The sequence below is a fragment of the Dendrobates tinctorius genome, unplaced genomic scaffold (genome assembly GCF_039654945.1).
Source record: "Dendrobates tinctorius isolate UK_male_01 unplaced genomic scaffold, ASM3965494v1 ptg000070l, whole genome shotgun sequence".
In the NCBI taxonomy this organism is placed as follows: domain Eukaryota; kingdom Metazoa; phylum Chordata; class Amphibia; order Anura; family Dendrobatidae; genus Dendrobates; species Dendrobates tinctorius.
The window spans coordinates 50,226,519-50,250,294 of record NW_027361738.1 but is presented as its reverse complement, the minus strand read 5'-3'; the positions used below and the strand labels follow the sequence as shown (position 1 = coordinate 50,250,294).

The 23,776-nt window shown below is 48.5% G+C and overlaps 1 protein-coding gene across 1 annotated transcript in view; it reads left to right on the top strand.

Annotated features, from left to right (window-relative positions):
- PITRM1 (pitrilysin metallopeptidase 1) overlaps positions 1-23,776 on the top strand; it is a 100,686-nt gene that overhangs the window by 16,492 nt on the left and 60,418 nt on the right. The window contains exons 5-13 of the mRNA XM_073581644.1: positions 8,047-8,161; positions 9,408-9,504; positions 11,167-11,327; positions 12,331-12,457; positions 19,269-19,357; positions 19,769-19,897; positions 20,215-20,328; positions 23,235-23,331; positions 23,488-23,622. Of these exons, the coding sequence (XP_073437745.1) occupies positions 8,047-8,161; positions 9,408-9,504; positions 11,167-11,327; positions 12,331-12,457; positions 19,269-19,357; positions 19,769-19,897; positions 20,215-20,328; positions 23,235-23,331; positions 23,488-23,622 (1,064 nt within the window). The remainder of the gene's footprint in view (positions 1-8,046; positions 8,162-9,407; positions 9,505-11,166; positions 11,328-12,330; positions 12,458-19,268; positions 19,358-19,768; positions 19,898-20,214; positions 20,329-23,234; positions 23,332-23,487; positions 23,623-23,776) is intronic.

Genomic DNA, 23,776 nt, shown 5'->3' with positions numbered 1-23,776 from the left:
TTACTGATATTTTAAAAGCCACAAATGATGATATGGCCTTAAAGGGAACCCGTCAGGAGGTTGCTATGTAATCTGAGAGTAGCGTGATATACGGGTTGAGACGGATTCCAACGATGCATCACTTACTGAACTATGTTTTGTTGTTTCCATATAATAAGTATTTTATTAGCAGGAGGTTATCACTACAGGATTAGTTGTATTGTGCCATATAGACATTCTGCTCTGTATATCCCCGCCCAAACAAATTATTGGCAGCTTTCTGCCTATTCATAGTGTACACAGAAAACTGCCAATCAGTGGTGTGGGCGGGGTTATGCAGAGCTCCGCATTCAGGGAATTGCTAGATCTGCAGCAGAGAAAACTGGTATCAAAGCTACAACAAGCAGCCCAGTGACAGGTTGCTGGAATCGGGGTCTCCACATCATACTGCCTTCAGATTAAATAGTGAAAAACCTGCTGACTCCCTTTAAACATCTAGGTTATTGAAATGCTTATCCATAGTGGTGAAGAGAAAAAAATACAAAGCATTGGAAAGATAATTTAAAAAAGGTGCATAGTAAACAAAAAATGCACAAATGTCACTATTATAGCTATTTACTCTGTCGCCTTATTGGGGGACACAGAACCGTGGGTGTTATGCTGCTGTCCACTAGGAGGCGACACTATGCATAATCTGAAAAAGATTAACTTTGGCTCCTCCTCTGCAGTATACACCCCTGGACGGCGTCAGCCTTCTCCAGTTTTTGCTTAGTGTCGCAAGGAGGCACACCTTTTTTTCTTTTTTTCCTTTCGTCGGAACAGATGAAGAAAAGTGGGTCTCCAGCGAGACTCCCGGCATGGCTCCTTCCTTGGCCCCCTTTTTAGGGGTGCCCAGTTGAAGTAGAGATGGCGGTCCCCCATGTCGCTCCTTCCCCAGTCCCTCGGGTACTGGTCCGAAGTTGAGACCCCCCCCCCCCCCTCCTTCCCCAACCCCCTTCAGGGTCTGGGTTGAGGTTGAGGCAAGGATGAAGACCCCCTGACGGTGACAGACGCACCCTCCCTAATCCCCCGCAGGGGGCATTAGGTTGAGACGCCGCAGGTAGGGTCGGAGTACAGACAGCATTCTGCACCAGGGACCTCAGCCCAGCTGTGGGATCCTGCTGGGGCCGGGGGAGGGTGCAGGCAGACGTGGCACAGCAGAGACAGGGCTTTCTGCACCCCTGCCTCTGCAGCAGCAGTGGCTCCATGGCGCTCCAGGGACCCCCCACACAGAAACCGCTAGCACTGCTGCCCCCACCGCTAGCCAGTCGCCCATTCTGGGGGGGTCCGGTGCAAATCCGACCCCCCTCCCGGACTACCGCGCCGCTCTGGAGCCCTCCTGGGCATCAGGCCTATAATTTAGACCGCGGCTTCGGCCTAGCCGAAGCCGCCGCCTTTTCCCCGCCCCCCGGCCCGCCCCTGGCACGCCCCCCCCCGGATGACGAAAATGACACTGCAGTGTCATAGAAGGGGCGGATCGAGGCAGGAAGGGCGCGCTTTTACATGGCCCAGCGCGCCCTTTTCCAGCTCTCCGCCCCCTTCCCTCTCCACCTCAGAATCCGGTGGCCATCTTGCTGCACCTGGAGGAAGGCAGCACAGAGTCTCCGGGGGGCACAGGACATGGGGCTTATCAGCGCTGGACCTAAGGGGAGCACCGGTGGGGTAAGATCACAGCTGGGTCCTTGGTACTCAGCTGTGAATTCCTATAACCTATAGCGCTCTCCTACTCCTTTTTCCTCTGCGTAGATACCCCTGTAGGGTCTCTATTAATCAGCCTAGGTACTATGTCGGGCTCAAAGAAAAGAACCAGGCAAGACTGCTTTTATGCAGTCTGCACAGCCTGCAAGGCCACTCTCCCCAGCGGCAGCACGTATCCGCACTGCCGGGACTGTACCCAAAAAAAAAAAAAAAACGGAGCAGAACCCCAAAAAGTCCCTACCAACGCTTCTGCGACCGCTACTGCGCTGGAATGGGCAACTCAGATGTCGCAGTCTATGACACAGTCTATAGATAACCTGACCTCCACATTACTGCAGGCTCTGCAGGGTCATGTCTAGGCTATGAACGTTACACAGCAAAGGGACGTCCGGTCTCATGATCAGGGTGCTTCCGACAGTTCGAGGCGTAAGCGGACCCACAAGTCGCGTTCAGCTGTGTCCTCACATAGCAATAGGTCTTCCCCCTCCAGGGAAAGACACAGTGGCCTCAGGTCACCGAGGCCGTCCCCTGATAGAGAAGGACAATGCGGATCTCCACAATGATCTCAGACTACGGGAAACCTCCACTCTAGTTCGCCCGCTAGGGAGCTCCTTAGCGATGCGCAGGACTCAGAGGGCATATGTGACTCCAATTCAGATAACGAAACAGAGAACGCTTTGCTCCCTAGTCCCCCTAGCAATACTGCGATAGTTGAGGATATCGTCTCTTCCATCATTCGGGTGCTGGACATTTCAGATCCAACCCCGGAAGCACCAGAACACAACATTTCCTTTGAAAGTGTTCAGAAACCATCGAAGGTCTTCCCTAATCACCCGGAATTCCAAAAAATCCTTTCTAAGCATTTTTCGCAGTCTGAGAAAAAATTCGCCAATCGCAAGTATTTGGAAGCAAAATACCCCTTTCCACAGAAAGACACCAAGGATTGGACAGATCCGCCTGAAGTGGACCCTCCAGTCTCTGGGCTGGCAGCACAAACGCTTCTCTCGCTGCCGGACAGATCAACCCTCAAGGACACGGCAGACAGACAAGTCGAACGCATGGCTCGTTCAATCTTTGAAGCGGCAGGTGCCTCTTTGGCTCCCGCATTTGCTTTAGTCTGGGCAGCCAAGGCCATCATGGCTTGGGCTGCTCTATTGCAAAAGGGCCTTCAAGCTTCAAATCCTCAGATGGCGGACCAGGCGGTGCAAATTGCAGTGGTGGCAGATTACATGGTCCTTGCAGCGTTGGACTCTGCAAGAGGAATAGCGGGAATAGCATCAAACGCCATTACAATCCGGCGTATTCTCTAGCTAAGAGAATGGAAAGCGCATGCGGCCTCAAAAAAGTCCCTAACAAATCTCCCGTACTTCAGTGGCCGTCTTTTCGGTGAAAAGCTGGATACAATGATATCCAATGCTACCGGGGGCAAAAGTACTTCCCTCCCTCAACTAAGACCAAAACGCACGTTTAAAATGCGTAATCAATCTCGTTTCCGATCCTTTCGGAATTCTTCGGGCTGGTCCGTCTCACGCCCAGCACAAAACCGTAATCGTTCCCCCCGCAGGGACAACACACGGCGGCACAGAGGCCGGACAGGAACTGGCAATCAAAGGCAAGCCAGGCAAAACCTAAAGGAGGAAAACCTCAGGCTTTTCCCTCATCCTGACTCGTGCCCTCTCGAAGACACCCCACTTGTTGGCAGACGACTGCTACTCTTTCAGCAGGTCTGGCTGCCTATTACAGAAGACAAGTGGGTCAAGGAAATAGTGTCTTCAGGATACAAAATCGAGTTTACTACCAGCCCACCGCACAGGTTTTTTCCATCTGTCCCTCCAAAATCCCCGCTCAAAGCTCAGGCCTTCCGTCAAGCGGTTTCTTCCCTCCTGCGAGCAGGAGTCATAGTGCCAGTCCCAGCAGAAGAGCGCTTCCGAGGGTTCTACTCCAACCTGTTCGTGGTGCCCAAGAAAGGAGGCAGCGTCCGACCCATAGTAGACCTCAAGCAACTCAACAAGTACGTTCGAGTTCGTCACTTCCGCATGGAATCCCTCCGGTCAATCGTTGCGTCTATGGAAAAAGGAGAATATCTTGCCTCCATAGACATACAGGACGCATACCTGCATATACCAATTGCTCCCGCCCATCAGAGGTTTCTCAGATTCGCAATCAACCAAGACCATTATCAGTTTGTGGCCCTCCCGTTCGGTCTGGCCACGGCCCCCAGAACATTTACAAAGGTCATGGCAGCTACCATGGATGTTCTGCACTCCAGAGGCATAGTAGTCGTTCCATACCTGGACGACCTTCTCATCAAGGCCTCCACCCTCAAGGACTGCGAGGTCAACGTCTCGATCACGATCGACACTCTGACGCGCCTGGGATGGTTAGTCAATTTACAGAAGTCCTCGACTACCCCGAGTCAGTCTCTGACCTTCCTGGGGATACTATTCGACACCTCCAAGGGTCTGGTGATCCTCCCCAGGGACAAGGCACTGGCTCTCCGTCTGGGAGTTCACACACTCCTCCGCAAGTCCCCCAGATCTCTCCGGTATACCATGAGAGTACTTGGCAGGATGGCAGCAGCAATGGAGGCGGTACCATTTGCCCAGTTTCACCTCAGACCCCTTCAACTGGCCATCCTCTAGTCCTGGGGCAGGAATCCGTTCTCCCTCGACAGGGAGTTCCGGTTATCAGCAAACACCAGGAGGTCCCTGCACTGGTGGCTCAAGCCAACCTCGCTTGCAAGGGGAAAATCCTTTCCGGTCAATGGAAGGTTTTGACCACCGACGCAAGCCTTATGGGTTGGGGCGCGGTGCACCTACATCACAGAGCGCAAGGCAGGTGGTCACCAAGGGAATCGACCATGCCCATCAACATCCTGGAAATTCGGGCCATCTTCCTGGCGTTGCAAGCCTTCCATCACTTGCTGGCAGACTTTCATATCAGAGTACAGTCGGACAATGCCACGGCAGTGGCATACGTGAACCATCAAGGCGGCACCCGCAGCATCCAGGCGATGACCGAAGTAACGCGTATCCTACAGTGGGCGGAGGATGCAAGGTCGGTACTCTCCGCGGTCCACATTCCGGGTGTGGACAACTGGGAAGCCGACTATCTCAGCCGACAAGGAATGGACTCGGGGGAATGGTCTCTCCATCCCGAAGTGTTCGGTCAGATCTGTCATCGTTGGGGGACCCAGGACGTGGATCTGATGGCATCCCATCTCAATGCCAAGGTTCCCAATTTCATGGCCAGGACGCGCGATTCGCGATCGCTCGGAGCAGATGCCCTGGTTCAGGACTGGACCTAGTTCCAGCTTCTGTACATTTTTCCACCCCTCCCCCTGATCTCCAGAGTCCTGAGGAAGATCAAACAAGAGGGTGTTCCCACCATTCTGATCGCTCCAGACTGGCCCAGGCGTACATGGTACGCCGACGTCGTGCAACTCACAGCAGACGCTCCCTGGCGTCTCCCCACACGTCCCGACCTCCTGTCACAAGGCCCGTTCTTCCACCAGAACTCAGGGGCTCTCAATTTGACGGAGTGGCCATTGAGACCTGGGTTTTGACCCAAGCAGGCTTTTCACCGGACGTTGTTAAAACCATGATCAGGGCTCGAAAGCCAACTTCAGCCAGGATTTAATATCGTACCTGGAAGGTTTTTCTTCACATGGTGCGACTCTCGTGGGCAGATTCCACTTCCCTATTTTCTTCTAAAGGCCCTCGGGTTCCTTCAGTCAGGCCTGGACGCCGGGCTATCCCTGGGCTCGCTGAAGAGCCAGGTCTCAGCGCTTTCAGTGCTCTTTCAGAGGCGTATTGCTAACAAGCCGCAAGTGTAGACTTTTCTCCAAGGGGTTTCCTGATTGGTTCCCCCCTACAAACGTCCGTTGGAGACGTGGGACCTCAACCTGGTCTTGACAGCACTACAGTCACCTCCTTTTGAACCCCTTAGGGTGGTCTCACTCCGCTTTCTATCGCAGAAAGTGGTTTTTCCTGGTGGCAATCACCTCGCTACGCAGGGTGTCTGTACTTTCAGCTCTTTCCTGCAGACAACCCTTCCTGGTTTTTCATCAGGACAAGGTGGTTCTCCGTACAGTACCATCCTTCCTTCCGAAGGTCGGGTCCAGCTTCCACCTCCATGAGGAAATATCACTACCGTCTCTTTGCCCGGCTCCCGTTCATAGGGTAGAGAAGGCTCTGCATACGCTTGACCTTGTCAGGGCATTGCGCGTTTACGTGTCTAGGACTGCTCCTTTCCGGAAGTCTGATTCACTTTTCCTTCTTCCAGAAGGCGTTCGCAAGGGCCTACCGGCTTCCAAAGCCACCCTTGCTAGGTGGATCAAGTCCACCATTCAAGAGGCTTACCACCTCAACAATTCTCCTCTTCCGGACGGTATCACGGCACACTCTACGCGGGCGTTAGGGGCCTCTTGGGCCATTCGGCATCAAGCCTCAGCACATCAAGTGTGTAAGGCAGCCACTTGGACTAACCTGCACACATTTACAAAACACTACAGAGTGCATACCCAGTCCTCAGCGGATGCGAGCCTGGGTAGACGGGTCATGCAGGCGGCAGTACTCCAAGTCTAGGGGACTGTCAGCACAATATTCGTCCACTGCTTCCCACCCAGGGACTGCTTTAGGACGTCCCACGGTTCTGTGTCCCCCAATAAGGCGACAGAGTAAAGGAGATTTTTGTGTACTCACCGTAAAATCTCTTTCTCTTAGCCTTTAATTGGGGGACACAGCTCCCACCCTGTAGCCCTTGCGGGCCGTTGTTACGGTTGGGTTCTCATATTGTTGTTTGAGCCTGTTTATAGTAGCCTTTTTTTTTTTTTTACAGGCATGGTTATGTTTCTGGTATATTCCTCCTAATGCTTTTGCACAAAACTGGAGAAGGCTGACGCCGTCCAGGGGTGTATACTGCAGAGGAGGAGCCAAAGTTAATCTTTTTCAGATTATGCATAGTGTCGCCTCCTAGTGGACAGCAGCATAACACCCACGGTTCTGTGTCCCCCAATTAAAGGCTAAGAGAAAGAGATTTTACGGTGAGTACACAAAAATCTCCTTTTTATTAAATAAAAAGTTATGATGAATCAGACCCTGTGAATAAGAAACTTCTACAAGTTTTCACTGATAATTTTTCATTTGGGGTTTAAGCTTTAAATAGAAGCGGAAAACGTCTTCTCACATTATAGATATCTCACATTTATTCATGTAAGGGAATGTTAAAGAAATAGTTTTCACTTTCATGCAAGCTTTACTCTTAGGCCGGGATCAAACATGCGAGGAATACGGCCGAGCTTGCATGAATACCCGGCACTCGTGCAGCCGCATAGCAATACATGGAGCCGCACGCTCTGCTCCTGAGTGTCGGTGTCAGTGCCGGGTATTGATGCAAGCCTTGGCCGTATTCCTCACATGTGTGATCCCCCGGCCTTAGGCTGCATTCACACATCCGTGTGACACGTCTGAGGGCAGTCTGTGTTGCGTGTGTCCCCCCAGGATAGCACTCATACGCATGATGTAGAATTCATACATTCATTAAAATCATGGATCTGAGAGCGAGATCCTTGAGTCCTATTCTCATAAGATTTTGAGAATCAGCAATTAATGTCTATGGGGTCGGTGTGATACGGATGCCATTCAGAAGGCTTCTGATTAGTTGCCGTTTTGCATTTGTGTATCACGCATTTGTTGAATAAAAACGTGACCGGTCAGGGGTCCTTTTATGGGCTTGAAGCAAGCACAGCTCTTCAGTAGAAAAAAATAGAATAAAAAAAAAACGAGTAATTAGAATGGCACCTGAGAATAAAAATGGACCCGTTTCTTTTGGATGGTAGCACTCATGCGAAATTGTGAACACAGCTTTAGGGCTCATTCATGTGTGCAATATTTTTATTTTCTTTAGTCTCACACGGACCAATTATTCTGGTCGTATTCTGAAAAATCATGGAAATGTGAATGGCCCTGTAGACATTAGTCATGGGCACTTGATGTGCCTCCGTATTGCATTGTATATCATCATTATATGGTGTATCGTAACTTTTTTTTTTTTTTTTACTCTGATTCTGTATAAATCCATGACCAGAAAAACCCTTTTGTGTCTCCATGTAAAACCGATGCACAAAGAGGTAACACTGAGGGACCCATAGGAGACTGAGGCACAGGTCTGTGTGACGCTGATCATGAATGAGGCTGTATCTGTAGAAATGGTGCTACAAGCCCCCAGTAACGGGCTGACGGGTGAAGACAGTAAATGATGAAATGCAGTGTTACAAAAGCAGCACATTATACCCTGACTGCCATTGTAATCTCATTTTTATCTTTGCAGCATATGATTACACAATGTACCCCTTTTCAACACAAAATGCCAAGGACTTCCAGAATCTGCTGTCTGTGTATTTAGATGCCGTGTTTTTTCCTTGCCTGAGAGAGCTGGATTTCTGGTAACACCCATATATAAAAGGATATATGTAATATTTAATAGTTAAAGAGTTTGTTCTCCTTAAATTCTATAATAAAATTTTAAAAAAAAGGTTCTCTTCTCTCCTCCAAATCTACCAGCAATCCTCCGCTCCTATTTACAGTCCCTTTTATTTTCTGCGGCACTGACGATACTTTAAGGCTATGTGCCCACGTAGCGTTTTTTCATGCAGAATTTTCCTGCGCGGAAAAGCACACCCTCTTCCCGGGAAAAGCATGTGTTTTATGAAGCGCTTTTGTAAGCGTTTTTGCATGCGTTTTCCTATGCGTTTTTGCAATGCAATTGAATGTATGCAAAATTAATGAACATGCTGCGTTTTTTTCTGCTAAGCGTTTCCGCAGCGGAAAAAAACGCACCATTAGCACAACATGTGCGGATTCCATTATGATTACACTGGATGCTTTTCTTAAGCGTTTCCACAGCAGAAACGCTTGTCTAAAAGCGCTGCGGAAACACTTAAACGCAACGTGGGCACACAGCCTATGTGTATGTGCACACGTTGCAAATTTTTCCGCACAGCATTTGCAGAATCCGCAGGTAAAATTACCTGCGTTTTACCTGCAGATTTCACCTGCGTTTTTACACCAGCGGATTCCTATAATGGAATAGGTGTAAATCCACACAAAGAATTGAAGTGCTGCGGAAAATAAATCGGTGCGTTTCTGCACGGAATTTTCTGCAGCATGTGCACAGCGGTTTTTGTTTTCCATAGGTTTACATGGTACTGTACACCTCATGGAAAACTACTGCAGATCCGCAGGGCCAAATCCGCAACCTGTGCACGTACCCTAACAACACGGCAACCAATGGGTGAGTTTAACAGCTCTAGTGGGGCATTCCTGCATTGCCTAAAAGCCTAATTTATTGGCCCCACAGCCAGTGCCTGACATAGGGAACAGCAACGGAGTCTTGCTGGTGGAATGGTGGAGCGCAGGGAGAAATTTAATTGAAAGGGAACGGCCCATTTAAGTTAGAATAGTTAAGGCCTCTTTCACACATCAGTATTTTTGATCAGTATTTCATCAGTATTTGTATGCCAAAACCAAGAGTGTCTCCAAAACAAAGAACAGACATCAGTCTTTCAATTATATTTTTTTTCTCGGTAAGTTCCATTCCTGGCTTTGGCATACAAACACTGATGCAAAATACTGACCAAATACTGACGTGTGAATGAGCCTTAAAACATTTTATTTTGTCATTTTATACAGGCAAGAAGGATGGCGGTTAGAGCACAAAAATCCCACTGACTCCGCTTCTCCTCTGATCTTCAAGGGCATCGTATTTAATGAGATGAAGGGCGCTTTTGTAAGTCGTTGTTTACTTTCCTTTTTTTTGTTATCCCTCTGTCGTGTAACAACTTTATCCATCGGTCACTGTTTTTTTTTTTTTTTTTTTTGCATTTATACCAGACACAAAATAGGTAGACAAAATTGCAAGAGAGTGTCATGTAAAGAAAGTAATAATTTGATTACATTTAAGTTTTAAAATGATTCTCAACACAAAGGGTGTGTGCACACGTTGGGTAAAATTTCTTCATGTCTTTTGCAGCTGGTTTTTTTTTTGCCCTGCAAAAATGCACAGAGATTTGACATTGCTGCAGATTTTTTTTTTTCTGCGACAAATCTGCAAAAAAGAAATGCTCAACATGTCCATGACTCTTCAGGTTTCTCATTCTTTTTGCTGGCATCTGGATTGCTTCAAGTTTAGCTAGAAAATCTGCAAGGAAAGAAAACCTAAAATCTACAATGTGTGTACACAGCCTTAACGTCATCTCTTATCCTATAGAGAATGATGTGGCGCTCATGGTATGCGTGTACAGTTCAGAGCCAGATTCTCAGGATCTGGGAGAATAGGTGATGCCTTTTAAATGTCAGAAATAACCCTTCAATCCCCATAAGGAAATTATAATAACTGACTCCCAAAATGCCTTTTATATTCCATTTTTTTTTTTTTTTTTTTTGTGGAAGAGCAGTGACACCGTTACTGAATACAGTGACGCCCATAGTGAACACACGACACAGCACTGATGGCGTTCTCATTTTTACTCTGTCTGGTACTTTTGCTTCAACAATAGCCTTTTTAAAGTCCCCTATACATATTTGATAGCTGTATGCAAAACAATAGTTTCTTGCTCGGGGCAGGAAGGTTGAACTTGATGGATCTAGGTCTTTTTTTCAACCTATGAAACTATGTAAGGAGCACACAGCTCACCTCAAGCTTTCTTCTGCTGTCTGTTAAATCTGCTGCCAGACTTCCTGGCAGTGTCTTATCTCGTAACTGAAGGTTCTGTTGTTGCAATTCTACTGTCCTGATCCTTCTCTTCCCAGCCATACACATTAGATCATCTGCCAATATCTGTGGACTTGGCCAATTTTATTAGTATTTTTTTCTTTAAGATCTAGGAGCAATTCTACTTGTTTGTTCCACTTCTGCAATGCTTCAAAGCACAAAGGGGCTATCCAGTTTACAGACCTCGTTATTTATATACCTTATTTCAGAATTTTGAGTTTTGTTCTGGAGTCTCATCTCTTGGCCAGAGTGAAGAATGAATACAAAAGTGGTTCTTCTCCAGAGACACTGTCCTGTCAGACGTCACACAACCCGTTCATCGTTACTTAGAATATGCACTGTAATACTTTATTCCACCTGTTGGGGTGCTGCAGGAAAATGTAACACTTTACTTCCAGGAATCCCCAGAGATTTTAGCTGGTCAGCAGAAGTTCGCTTTGTGATTATCTTGTCAAAATGGGATTTTGAAGGCAAAGGGAGGTCACACTAACTATTGACTTGATTTTATATTTTTGTTCATTCACTCTTTTCATGTTGTTAATCGATTAACAAAAACTATAACGTTTCTATTTTTTTTTTTTTAAAAGCTTTCTTATTTTTTCCATACCTGGTTAAAACTTGTGCACATCAATGTCAGTCTGTGAGCGTGTATATTAAATATCTTGCTGTCTTCCTTAGACAGATAATGAGCGCATATTTGCACAGCAACTTCAGAATAAGCTTCTGCCGGACCACACATACTCTGTCGTATCTGGCGGAGAACCCTTGGACATCCCAGATCTCACCTGGGCCCAGCTGAAGCAGTTCCATGCCACTCACTATCACCCAAGCAATGCCAGGTACTATAGAGGCTCAAACAACTTAATTCCTGTGTCAGTGTGTAACCCAAATTGGGGTTTGCCATCTTTTTTTTTCTTTTTGGAGAAAGCTGCTTTAAGAGGTTTATTGAATTGGAATTTTTGTCGCCAGGTTATTCCCACTCTAATCTGAGAGCAGCATAATGTGGAGACAGAGACCCTGATGCCGGCAATGTATCACTTGCTGGGCTGCTTAGTGTAGTTTTGATAAAATCCCATTTTAACAGCAGGATATTATCACTAGAGGACTAGTAAACCTTCTGCCAAAAGTCAAGCATATTCATGAGCTTTGTATAACCCCGCTCCACCAATGATTGACAGCTTTCTTGGTGCACTGTGTACAGGCAGAAAACTACTAATCATTGGTGTGGGTGAATACAGAGCTCAAAATTCAGAGCACTGCTAGATCTGCAGCAGATTAAAATGTGATTTTATCAAAATGACAGCAAGCAGCCCAGTAAGTGATACATTGCTGGAATCAGGGTCTCTACCCCTTCAACATGCTCTGAAATGGGGCTGCAATAACGGGCTGACAGATTACCTATAAGCCTTGACGTTATCATTTTATTATAGATTTTTATACTTCGAGGTTTATTTTTGTCTCAAGATTTAATACAGAATAATTGGAAGAAAATATTTTGTACTAATTATGGCTGTAGCAGTGGAGAGGGTTTTCCATTATAAATTAATGATTAAATGTAATGTTGGCAGTGTCTTAGGCAAATTTTTTATTTTACTCACTTATATAGCGCCATTAATTCCACAGCACTTTACGTACATTATCATCTCTGTCCCCGCTGGGGCTCACAATCTAAATTCCCTATCAGGATGTCTTTGGAATGTTAGAGGAAACCGGAGAACCCGGATGAAACCCACGCAAACACGGGGAGAACATACAAACTCCTTTCAGATGTTGTCCTTGCTGGGATTTGTACCCTGCCATGCTATCCAGTAATACAGATGTGCATTTGCTTTTTCTCTCCAGGTTTTTTACTTATGGTAATCTTCCATTGGAGCAACACTTAAAACAGATTCATGAAGATGCATTGAGCAGGTTTGAGCGCATTGATCCCCAGACTGAGGTTCCTCTACAGCAGAGATGGAGTAGTGCGGTGGGTTCTTGTTTTTTGTTTTCTTTCTAGAAATGCATAATTTCTTGTTCGCCTTATTGGGGGACACAGAGACCATGGGTGTATGCTGCTGCCACTAGGAGACTGACACTATGCACAAAAAAAGGTTAGCTCCTCCTCCGCAGTTTACACCCCACCAACCGGCAGGAATTTCCTCAGTTTAGCTTAGTGTCAGTAGGAGGTGGACACGGGTCTTTTAATAGACCCATATCTACCTCGGTGTGCGTCGTTCCTTTTCAGGGTCCCGGAGGGATACAGAGTGAATAGTCACATCTGTAGTCCCACAAGAGACTATGAGTACGACGTGTACTGCCACCCCGTATCCTCACAGCTCTCCGCAGCAGGACCAGGAGCTTTGCACAGGTGCGTGCCAGCTATATGGATGGTCCTTGCCCCCTGCCTCCCACCCACTCGCCTACCAGAGCCTGTCGGTCGGACGAGGCGCGGACACGGGGGAAAATAGACTCAGACAGCGTTGGATTTACAAGGTACCTTTATTGAAGACACCACTGGAGGATTCTTCGGAGCGGCACAGGGCAGTGCCGCAGGGTCCTCAGCTGCCTGCGCCTCCCGGCAGCCGCCGCACTTTCTATTGCGCCACATGCCAGGCCCCGGCTGCGGCGTGGGCCTTGTTAACCCCCCCGCCGCCGCCCTCATTCTTATGCGGGCTTATCCTGAGGGCTTTTTTCGGGCGGCGGTTTCTTCTTGGGTGGCCGTGGCAGCGCTGCAGGACTTCTGCGCCGCCCCGCGCTGACAGGCGGCCGCCGATACTAATTTAGTCCCCGGCTTCATTTCGGGCCTACTCGGCCGTCGCGGCCACGCCCCCCACCCTCTGTTATAGGCGGGCTGCTCTCCCGCCCGTTCTAGGACCACCCACCCTCCTAGTCTGTAGCTGGGCACCGGGCGGTCAACTCACCGGGTCAGGCGGCTAGCTCCGCCCTTCTTCTTCTTCTCTCCTGAACCGCGCGTTCCTTTTACCTCAGGCTGCCGCCATCTTTGCAGCCTGTCAGTCGGACGCCTTTGAAGACACCGGGCAGTGGAAAGGGGTTTCTCGTTATCCTCTACTGCGGCCCTGCATCTCAGACGAGCTGGGCACATCGCCTTTCGGGCCACCGGACTGTGAGTAGCTCTGCAACTGCAGACTGACACCCTCCTCTGCCTTCTTTCCCTCAACCTTCCGGCATCTCCTCGGGGTTCTTTCTTCTTTTCTTTCATTATGTCTAACCCCAAACCGGAACGTGCCCGTCCGCCAGCACAGAGAACTTTCCCACTCCCCTCGGTTTAGACTGCAGTAATCCCATTCAGCCCGATGCCGTCCAGGAAACATCTATTGCGCCACGTGAGTGTGAACCCCCCCCCTTCCTGGCTAGGCCTCTTCTCTATCACAATCAGTGGCGGACCTCACCAGGGTGTCTCAGTCCCTAGTGGCCGTTCTTGATAAGTTGCCCCTGGACACTTCTGCAGGGTTCAGCAGGTCGCAAGGGGTTCCATCTGAGCCAGCCAGCAGAAGCCGCAAAAGACCCAGGCAGGATCTCCGGCCGGAATCCTCTCCTGACCTGGTCTCTCCACATAGTCCTTCCCAGCAGTCGCCTTCCCGTGCCTCCTCACCCGAGTCAGGTGAAGCGTTCTCGGATGCGTCATCCGAAGAGATTTTAGAGCTGGATTTGGACCAGGACACGGACATGAAGGTTTCGGTACAGAACCTCATTGCTGCGATTAACCACACCTTCGAAATACAGACTCCCCTGCGAAACGCTCAGATCAGGAGGTTTCGTTCAGACGGGCAGTAACACCATCCAGAGTCTTCGCCTCCCACTCTTGAGTTTGGCAAGATCCTTACCAGGGAGAGAGAGAAAATCCGACCAGACGCTTTCAAAGAGGGAAGCTTCTCGGCGTGCTCTATCCATTTTCAAAAGAGCTCACCGACAACTGGTCGGCTTCCCCCTCTGTAGACGCTCCCGTGTCCAGACTATCTTAACAACACGGTCCTTCCGATTTCAGGTGTGGCGTCGCTAAAGGATTCTAATGGCAGAATTATAGAATCCCTAGCAAAGGCAGTATTCGAAGCGGCTGCGGCGGCGCTAAGCCCAGCCTTTGCTTCATCTTGGGTAGCAAAGGCCATAGCTACTTGGGCGGAGGATCTCCGCAAGGGCATCCTAGATAAAGCCCAACCGGAGCAATTGGCCGAACTGGCTAACCAGATCTCCCATGCAGGGGATTATCTGCTCTCTGCCTCCTTGGATGCCACATCTTGCGCGGCTCAGGCGTCCAGCAACGTGATGACAATCCGGCGTACAATTTGGCTCAAGGCTTGGCAGGCGGATTTGTCTTCAAAAAGTCCCTTACCAATCTGCCTTTTCAGGGAGCGCGTCTCTTTGGATCCCAGCTGGACCAGATTATCAGGGACACCACTGGAGGCACAAGTTCCCTCCTCCCTCAGTCCAAGCCTCGTAGGCCTCCGCTAAGGCGTCAGTTTCAGCCCTTTCGGTCTACCAACAGAGGCCTCAGGCACGCCAGGATAGAAAGAAGGTCTCCTTCAGACCCACTCCCTCCTGGCGATCTCACTCATCCCAGGGCAGATCCTCCAGGTTCAGATCTGGTCTGTCCACATCAGCATGACTATCAAGGAAGTCCCGAGGGTCCTTCCCAACTGGACGGTCAACTCCTTTTCTACAGAGACGTCTGGCTTGCCTCAGTAGAGGACGCTTGGGTCAGGGAAGTTGTATCCCCAGGATACAAGATAGTTTGTTTCTCGTCCCCGAGATCGTTTCTTCGAGTCCTTCCAAAAGACCCTGCCTTAGTCCGGGTTTCTTCGCATCCATCACCTCTCTCCTCAGTTCCAGGGTGATTTTGCCCGCTCCCGAATCAGAACGTTTCACAGGGTTTTATTCAAACCTGTTTGTAGTGTGGAAAAAAGATGGTGCAGTTCGTCCCATCCTGGATCTCAAGTTACTGAACAAGAGGGTCCGATTACGTCATTTCAGGATGGAGTCTCTTCGGTCGGTAATCGCTTCCATGGAGGCGCAGGAGTTCATGTGTTCAATAGACATTCAAGATGCCTATCTACATGTTCCCATCTTTCCGGGGCATCAGAGATTCCTGCGTTTTGCGATTTCACCAGGACCACTACCAGTTCGTTGCACTGCCGTTTCGGTCTCGCCACCGCACCCAGAGTTTTTACAAAGATCATGGCGGCGTTGATGGCCTTGTTGAGGATGAGAGGTCTCGTTCTTTTTCCGTACCTCAACGACATTCTGATCAAAGCTCCGTCTTTTCACCAGGCTCGCCAAAATCTTACCATCGTCCTCTACACCCTGTCCAATTTTGGGTGGCTCGTCAACAAAAAGAAGTCCTGCCTTGTTCCGACACAACGTCTGGTGTTTCTGGTCCTATTGTTCGACACTTGTCGATCGAGGGTTTTTCTCCCAGAGGAGAAGATAGTTTCTCTGCAGCGAGATGTACGATCGCTGCAGACCACACGACTTCCATCTCTCCGGACAACCATGAAAGTTCTAGGAAGGATGGTGGCGTTGACAGAAGCGATTCCCTTTGCTCAATTTCACTCCAGACCCCTCCAACAGGCCATCCTGTCTCGGTGGAACAGGTCTGTTTTTTCCCTGGATCGTCCAATTCGCCTTTCATACCAGGTCAGGCAGTCCCTCATTTGGTGGCGGACGTCACCTCTCATTGCCCTAGGATGGTCATTCCTTCTCATTCACTGGCAGATTGTGACAACGGATGCCAGCCTCCTCGGCTGGGGGGGCAATATTTCGCAATCACACTGTTCAGGGACGGTGGTCGACTAGAGACAGCTCTGCCGATCAACGTCGTCGAGATACGGGCGATCTATCTGTCTCTCGTTCACTGGGAGAGACTTCTCAGGGGCCTGCCAATCCGTATTCAGACAGACTGACACAGCGGTGGCAGATATCAACCACCAGGGGCCCAGGGGGGGACACGGAGTGCCTCAGCCCTAGCGGAAGTGTCCAAAATTCTTCACTCGGCAGAGGTTTCAGTTCCAACAATATCTGCGGTGCACATTCCCGGCATGGACAACTGGGCCGCCGATTTTCTCAGCCGCGGGGGTCCCGCGGCGGGAGAGTGGTCCTTATATCCGGATGTATTTCATCAGCTTTGCCGTCGTTCGGGAACTCCGGACGTTGACCTGCTGGCGTCTCGCCTCAACAGGAAAGTCCCACAGTTTGTATCCAGGGCTCGAGATCCTCTTGCCAGGGGCGCCGATGCTGTGACCATTCCTTGGTCTTAGTTCGAGCTCCCCTACCTGTTCCCTCCCCCTTCCCCTTCTTCCCAAGCTGTTGAAGAAAATCAAAGCAGAATGAAGTCCAGTCATCCTCATCGCCCCGAATTGGCCCAGAAGGTCTTGGTTCGCGGACATCGTCAACCTTCTCGCGGACGCCTCCTGGAAGGTTCCAGACAGGGCAGATCTGCTGTCTCAGGGCCCGATTTGCCACCTCAATTCTTGGCCGCTCAATTTGACGGCGTGGCTATTGAGACCAAGGTTTTGAAACGATCAGGTTATTCATACCATGATCTGGGCCAGAAAGCCTATTTCACTTGGTGTGAGGCCAATAACATTCTGCCCATGTCATTTTCTCCCCCTTCTGTCCTGGCGTTTCTTCAGGCAGGCCTTGATGCGGGCTTTGCCCTCAGCTCTTTAAAAGGTCAAGTCTCGGCGCTATCCATTTTGTTCCAGAAGACATTGGCCTCCCGTCCTCAGGTCAAGACCTTCCTTCAGGGAGTGGCTCATGCGGCTCCTCCTACCGTGCGCCCGTACATCCATTGGATCTTAATCTGGTTCTCGTGGTTCTGCAAGGTCCTCCCTTTGAACCTCTCAGGGAAGTTTCCCTATCTCTCCTTTCATGGAAAGTAGCCTTCCTAGTAGCCGTCACCTCCATCCGGCACGTGTCGCAATTGGCGGCCATTTCTTGTCGTTCCCCTTTCTTGGTGCTCCACCAGGACAAGGTAGTTCTACGGACTCCGCCTTCTTTCCTTCCTAAGGTGGTGACCACTTTCCACCTGGATGAGGATATTGTTCTCCTGTCCTCTTTTCCGGGTCCAACTCACCCTCAGGAGCGCTCCTTGAACAAGCTGGACTTGGTCAGGGCAAAGAAGGTCTACCTAGCTAGAACGACTCGTTTGAGGAAGTCAGACTCTCTTTTCATCATTCCAGATGGGGCGCGGAAAGGTCAGCCGGCCTCCAAAGCTACTATTGCTCGCTGGATCAGGTCGGCAATTTTGGAGGCCTACCGGATCAAGCATCGAGTGGCCCCTCAGGGAATTAGAGCTCACTCTACCCGGGCAGTGGGTGCCTCCTGGGCGGTGCGCCACAGAGCTTCCGTGCTGCAACTTTGCAAAGCTGCAACCTGGTCATCTGTTCACACGTTTGTGACATACTAGAAGGTCCACACCTACGCTTCGGCGGAGGCCAGCCTAGGTAGAAGGCTCCTGCAGGCAGCGGTGGTGAGTCCACTGGCCTGATGGAAGTTTGCTTCCCACCCCAGGGACTGCTTTGGGACGTCCCATGGTCTCTGTGTCCCCCAATAAGGCGAACGAGAAAACAGGATTTTTGGGTTGCTTACCGTAAAATCTGTTTCTCGGAGCCTTCATTGGGGGACACAGCACCCTCCCATGTTCTACAACTCCTGTTCTTATGTTGTTGGTTATGTACAGTTGAGTTGTCTGTCCTGTTTCAATCTATTCTGTTACTTCTCCTACTGCTTTCTCACTAACTGAGGAAATTCCTGCCGGTTGGTGGGGTGTATACTGCGGAGGAGGAGCTAACCTTTTTTTGTGCATAGTGTCAGCCTCCTAGTGGCAGCAGCATACACCCATGGTCTCTGTGTCCCCCAATGAAGGCTCCGAGAAACAGATTTTACGGTAAGCAACCCAAAAATCCTGTTTTTGTTGCTACTATAAATCTGCTTAAAGGGGTTGTCCCCGACTTTGATACACGAGAGGTGATTAATATCTGTTTGATGGAGGTCGGTTAACTGTGAGCTGGTTCTGTGAACGGATGTAAATAGTGGCTGGAGCTGGAACAGCGGTGTAGTGACTGTATGGCTATATTTGGGCTCTGCTTCCATTCACTTCAATAGGAGCTTGCATTACAGAACCTGAGAACGGCGACTGCAGTGTGTGGCGCTTGTTCCTCCCTCTATTCATTGTTTACTGTCCCCTGCACTGGCAACAGCTCATCAGTAGCAAATTCTGTCTGTCGTATCCCCCACAATCTGATATTGATGTCCTAACTTAGGGGCTCCAGAACAACCCCTTTAATGTACATTTAGATTGAAATGGTGTCCTGATTTCCTTCCATACAGCTTCCAGTTGTGAGGTTGCAGGGTAAATATATCTTTTTGCATGTATCTGCATTTCTCGCCATATGTATTTGGTGTTCTTTTCGTCTTGAGTCTTGACTTCGATATACTTCTGTTATTAATGTAACTGCCTATATCAGTCCGAGCTATCCAAGAGTAAAATCGGTGGGAAATTTAAAAGAATAATGTACATATATCAAAAAAAAAATTTAAATCCATTCTCCCACCCTAGCGGCATGACTGTGGCGAGGAGGAGTTTGGATGGAGCAATGGCTGATCTTGTGTTCTTGTTGTTGCTTATATTTTCAATCTCAGAGGGTTGAATATATCCAATGGCAGTTGTCTGTTGTTTTTTTTTTTTTTTTTTTTTTTTTTTTCTCCAGTATTTGGACAAAAAAAATGTCCAGTTGATAAATTACGGTAAATGATTTTTTTTTTTTTTATGTAATTTGCAGAGAGAATATCATATCTCTTGCGGCTTGGACCCATTTGCACCTGACCCGGCTAAACAGACGATGGTCAGCGTGAGCTTCCTTTTATCAGAGTAAGTAATGCTTTTCTGCAGATTTTATTCTTCTATTTGAATGGTGTTTAATTATCCAAGAATTTATTATCCAGGGCTCACCCCCCTGCAATCTATTAGGCATCATTAGAATTTCTTACATTACACAATATCATCTATAACTATCTTACGTACACGCATTTCCCCTATAGCAGTGTGTACGTGATCTCTGTCACAAACTTACTTACTAATCTTCACCAGAAAGCTGGAATATATATTGAGCCCTCGCGGGCAGTGTCCTCTCTCCCCCTGTACCAGTCGTGACTTGTATCGTTTAAGATTACTGTACTTGTATGTATTATGTATACCCCTCCTTACATGTAAAGCATCATGGAATAAATGGCGCTATAATAATATTGTTGCAAAGACTGTTACAATCTGTTCTATCTCTAGTATTACAGACTCATTTGAAGCATTTACTTTGAGCCTTTTATCCGCTTTGTTGTCTGATGGACCAAATTCTCCTTTCTACAAAGCCTTAATAGAAGCCAAACTTGGGACATATTTCTCTCCTGATTGCGGGTAAGGCAACTCTTTTCCCATAATTTTTTACTTTGCATAATTGTAATTAAAAAATTCAGAACTTTATTAAAAATAGTTGGTTTGTGTTGGCACTTTGATATTCTTAACTTTTATTTTTCTATCAATGAAGCTGTGAGAGGGTATGGTTATTGCATGGCGTTCTGTAGTTATTATTGGTGTCATTTAGGAGATGTATATGTGTGTGTGTGTATATGTATATATATATATATATATATATATATATATATATATATATATATATATATATATATATATATATAAATTTTTTTTTTTTTTTTTTTTGTCTTTAATATTAGGTTTAACAATTGCACCCGGGATACCTTCTTCAGCATAGGATTACAGGGAATAAAAACTGATGATGTCCAGTCCGTGAAAGAGATCATAAGTAAAACTATTCATGAGGTGGCTGAGTAAGTATGACACTAAAAAGGGAATTGTTAATGGGAATCTGTCACCCCCTGAGACATTTATGACCTATTAATATGGGCATACAGATAATAGAAATGTTACACTAGTCCTACCTGTATGCCTCATATTAATGTTCTTGTTAGAGATAAATCTTATATTCTTTCCTTTATGGTAATGATTTCTTCCAGTGCCAGGAAGAAATCCCTGCTTCCTCTCCTCATTACAATACTACCCTACTCCCATGTATGTCAGTTATGGCCCCTGAATCCCGTGCTTGCGCCTTGCACTCCCTCAGAAATGCATACCTCATCCTTCTATGGGCACTGTATTCGGGGATCTTCTGCACAGGCGATTTCTGCTCCGGTGTGCGCGCCGATGAGATGCTCTCCCCACTTCCTGAGGGGACATCACATGGGGTATGCTGACTCTGCAGTGAGAGGAGACATCCCCTGGGATATGCTGACTGCAGTGTGAGGAGACATCACCTGTGGTACGCTGACTCGGCGGTGTGAGGGGAACATCACCTGGGGTATGCTGACTCTGCAGTGTGAGGGGACATCACCTGGGATCTGCTGAGACTCTGTGGTGTGAGGGGACATCACCTGGGGTATGCTGACTCTGCAGTGTGAGGGGACATCACCTGGGGTATGCTGACTCTGCGGTGTGAGGGGACATCACCTAGGGTACGCTGAATCTGCATTGTGAGGGGGCATCATCTGGGGTACGTGGACTCTGCAGTGTGAGGGGACATCATCTGGGGTACGTGGACTCTGCAGTGTGAGGGGACATCATCTGGGGTACGTGGACTCTGCAGTGTGAGGGGACATCATCTGGGGTACATTGACTCTGCGGTGTGAGGGGAACATCACCTGGGGTATGCTGACTCTGCGGTGTGAGGGGAACATCACCTGGGGTACGCTGACTCTGCGGTGTGAGGGGGACATCACCTGGGGTACGCTGACTCGGCGGTGTGAGGGGAACATCACCTGGGGTATGCTGACTCTGCAGTGTGAGGGTACATCACCTGGGATCTGCTGAGACTCTGTGGTGTGAGAGGACATCACCTGGGGTATGCTGACTCTGCGGTGTGAGGGGAACATCACCTGGGGTATGCTGACTCTGCGGTGTGAGGGGAACATCACCTGGGGTATGCTGACTCTGCAGTGTGAGGGGACATCACCTGGGGTATGCTGACTCTGCGGTGTGAGGGGACATCACCTGGGGTACGCTGAGACTCTGCGGTGTGAGGGGACATCACCTAGGGTACGCTTAATCTGCATTGTGAGGGGGCATCATCTGGGGTACGTGGACTCTGCAGTGTGAGGGGACATCATCTGGCGTACATTGACTCTGCGGTGTGAGGGGAACATCACCTGGGGTACGCTGACTCGGCGGTGTGAGGGGAACATCACCTGGGGTACGCTGACTCGGCGGTGTGAGGGGAACATCACCTGGGGTACGCTGACTCTGCGGTGTGAGGGGGGACATCACCTGGGGTATGCTGACTCTGCAGTGTGAGGGGACATCACCTGGGGTATGCTGACTCTGCAGTGTGAGGGGACATCACCTGGGATATGCTGAGACTCTGTGGTGTGAGAGGACATCACCTGGGGTATGCTGACTCTGCGGTGTGAGGGGAACATCACCTGGGGTATGCTGACTCTGCGGTGTGAGGGGGACATCACCTGGGGTGCGCTGACTCTGCGGTGTGAGGGGGACATTACCTGGGGTGCGCTGACTCTGCGGTGTGAGGGGGACATTACCTGGGGTACGCTGACTCTGCGGTGTGAGGGGGACATTACCTGGGGTACGCTGACTCTGCGGTGTGAGGGGGACATTACCTGGGGTACGCTGACTCTGCAGTGTGAGGGGGCATCATCTGGGGTACGTGGACTCTGCAGTGTGAGGGGCCATCATCTGGGGTACGTGGACTCTGCAGTGTGAGGGGACATCATCTGGGGTACAAAACAAATATCCTGGAATAAAAAATAAAAAATATATTGCAAAAATTGCATGAAGGTAGTAATAATAAGGGTATTTAGTTAACATAATTTTGATCAAAATAATGTAGAAGCCATCCCGCCACGTCAAGGCAACCCTTGTGGGACAGTCCTAGCTCTTGTATTTAAAACCTTTCCACTTGTCAAGTGACGTAAATGTTAACAAGGACAGAGGGACTGAACCACCAGTAATAGTATAGGCCAGACAGGATGGATTTTCCAACTCAGAAACAGGGCGGTCACACCCTTATATGCACAGAATGCACAATGAAACAAATGAGAAACTGGGTCTGGGCAAAAAAAGTAAATTAATGTGCATGCAAAATGTAATTGCATATGAACACATGACCTTTACACAGAGAAAACAAAACAAATATCCAGGATATTTGTTTTGTGGTGTTTTTTTTTTTTTTTTTTTTTTTTTCCCTCTGTGTACACGTCATGTGTTCATATGCAATTACATTTTGCATGCACATTAATTTACTTTTTCTGCTCAGACCCAGTTTCTCATCATCTGGGGTACGTGGACTCTGCCGTGTGAGGGGGACATCACCTGGGGTACGCTGACTCTGCGGTGTGAGGGGGACATCACCTGGGGTACGCTGACTCTGCGGTGTGAGGGGGACATCACCTGGGGTACGCTGACTCTGCGGTGTGAGGGGGACATCACCTGGGGTACGCTGACTCTGCGGTGTGAGGGGAACACTGGTTTCTCACTTTCTTCCATTAGATAAAAGGAAGAGTTTTGTGGTGATACTCTGCCCTCTCTGGTATTTTCCACTGCCCAATATTAGAAAAAAATTAGAGCCATGTTATGATCTGTCATCAATAACTGAGATGTGAGAATGCTGACCATTCAAACACCAGGAAAAATTGGTTTTATGATGAGATTTTTCTTTTTACTACAGGAAGGGGATTGAGCCAGAGAGAATTGAAGCCATTCTCCACAAGGTGGAGATTCAGATGAAGCATCAGTCTACAAGCTTTGGCCTTGCATTAGCCTCAGTAGGTTTGACTATTTATTACCTAATCTGTGGGACATGAAGCCTATCATCATTATGTACAACAGAAACAAATATATTGATGTGCCACCCTCATCTTCAGTAACCCCCGCCCTATATGTTACACAGTCCTGTATGTTGATCCGTTCCCTTCTTCTAGTACATCGCATCCTGTTGGAATCACGATGGAGATCCTGTTGACTTGTTACAAATTGGAGAGAAAGTAAAGAAATTCAGACAGTGTCTTAAAGAAAATCCCATGTTCCTTCAAGAAAAGGTCAAGCATTATTTTCAGGTAATAATGTGATAAGTGATAACTCATATGAATGAAGATTTTTTATTTTTTTTTGTTAGGGTATGTGCACACGCTGCAGATTCTGCTGTGGATCCGCAGCGGATTTGGCCCTGCGGGTCCGCAGCAGATTCTGCTGCGTTGTACAGTACCTTTA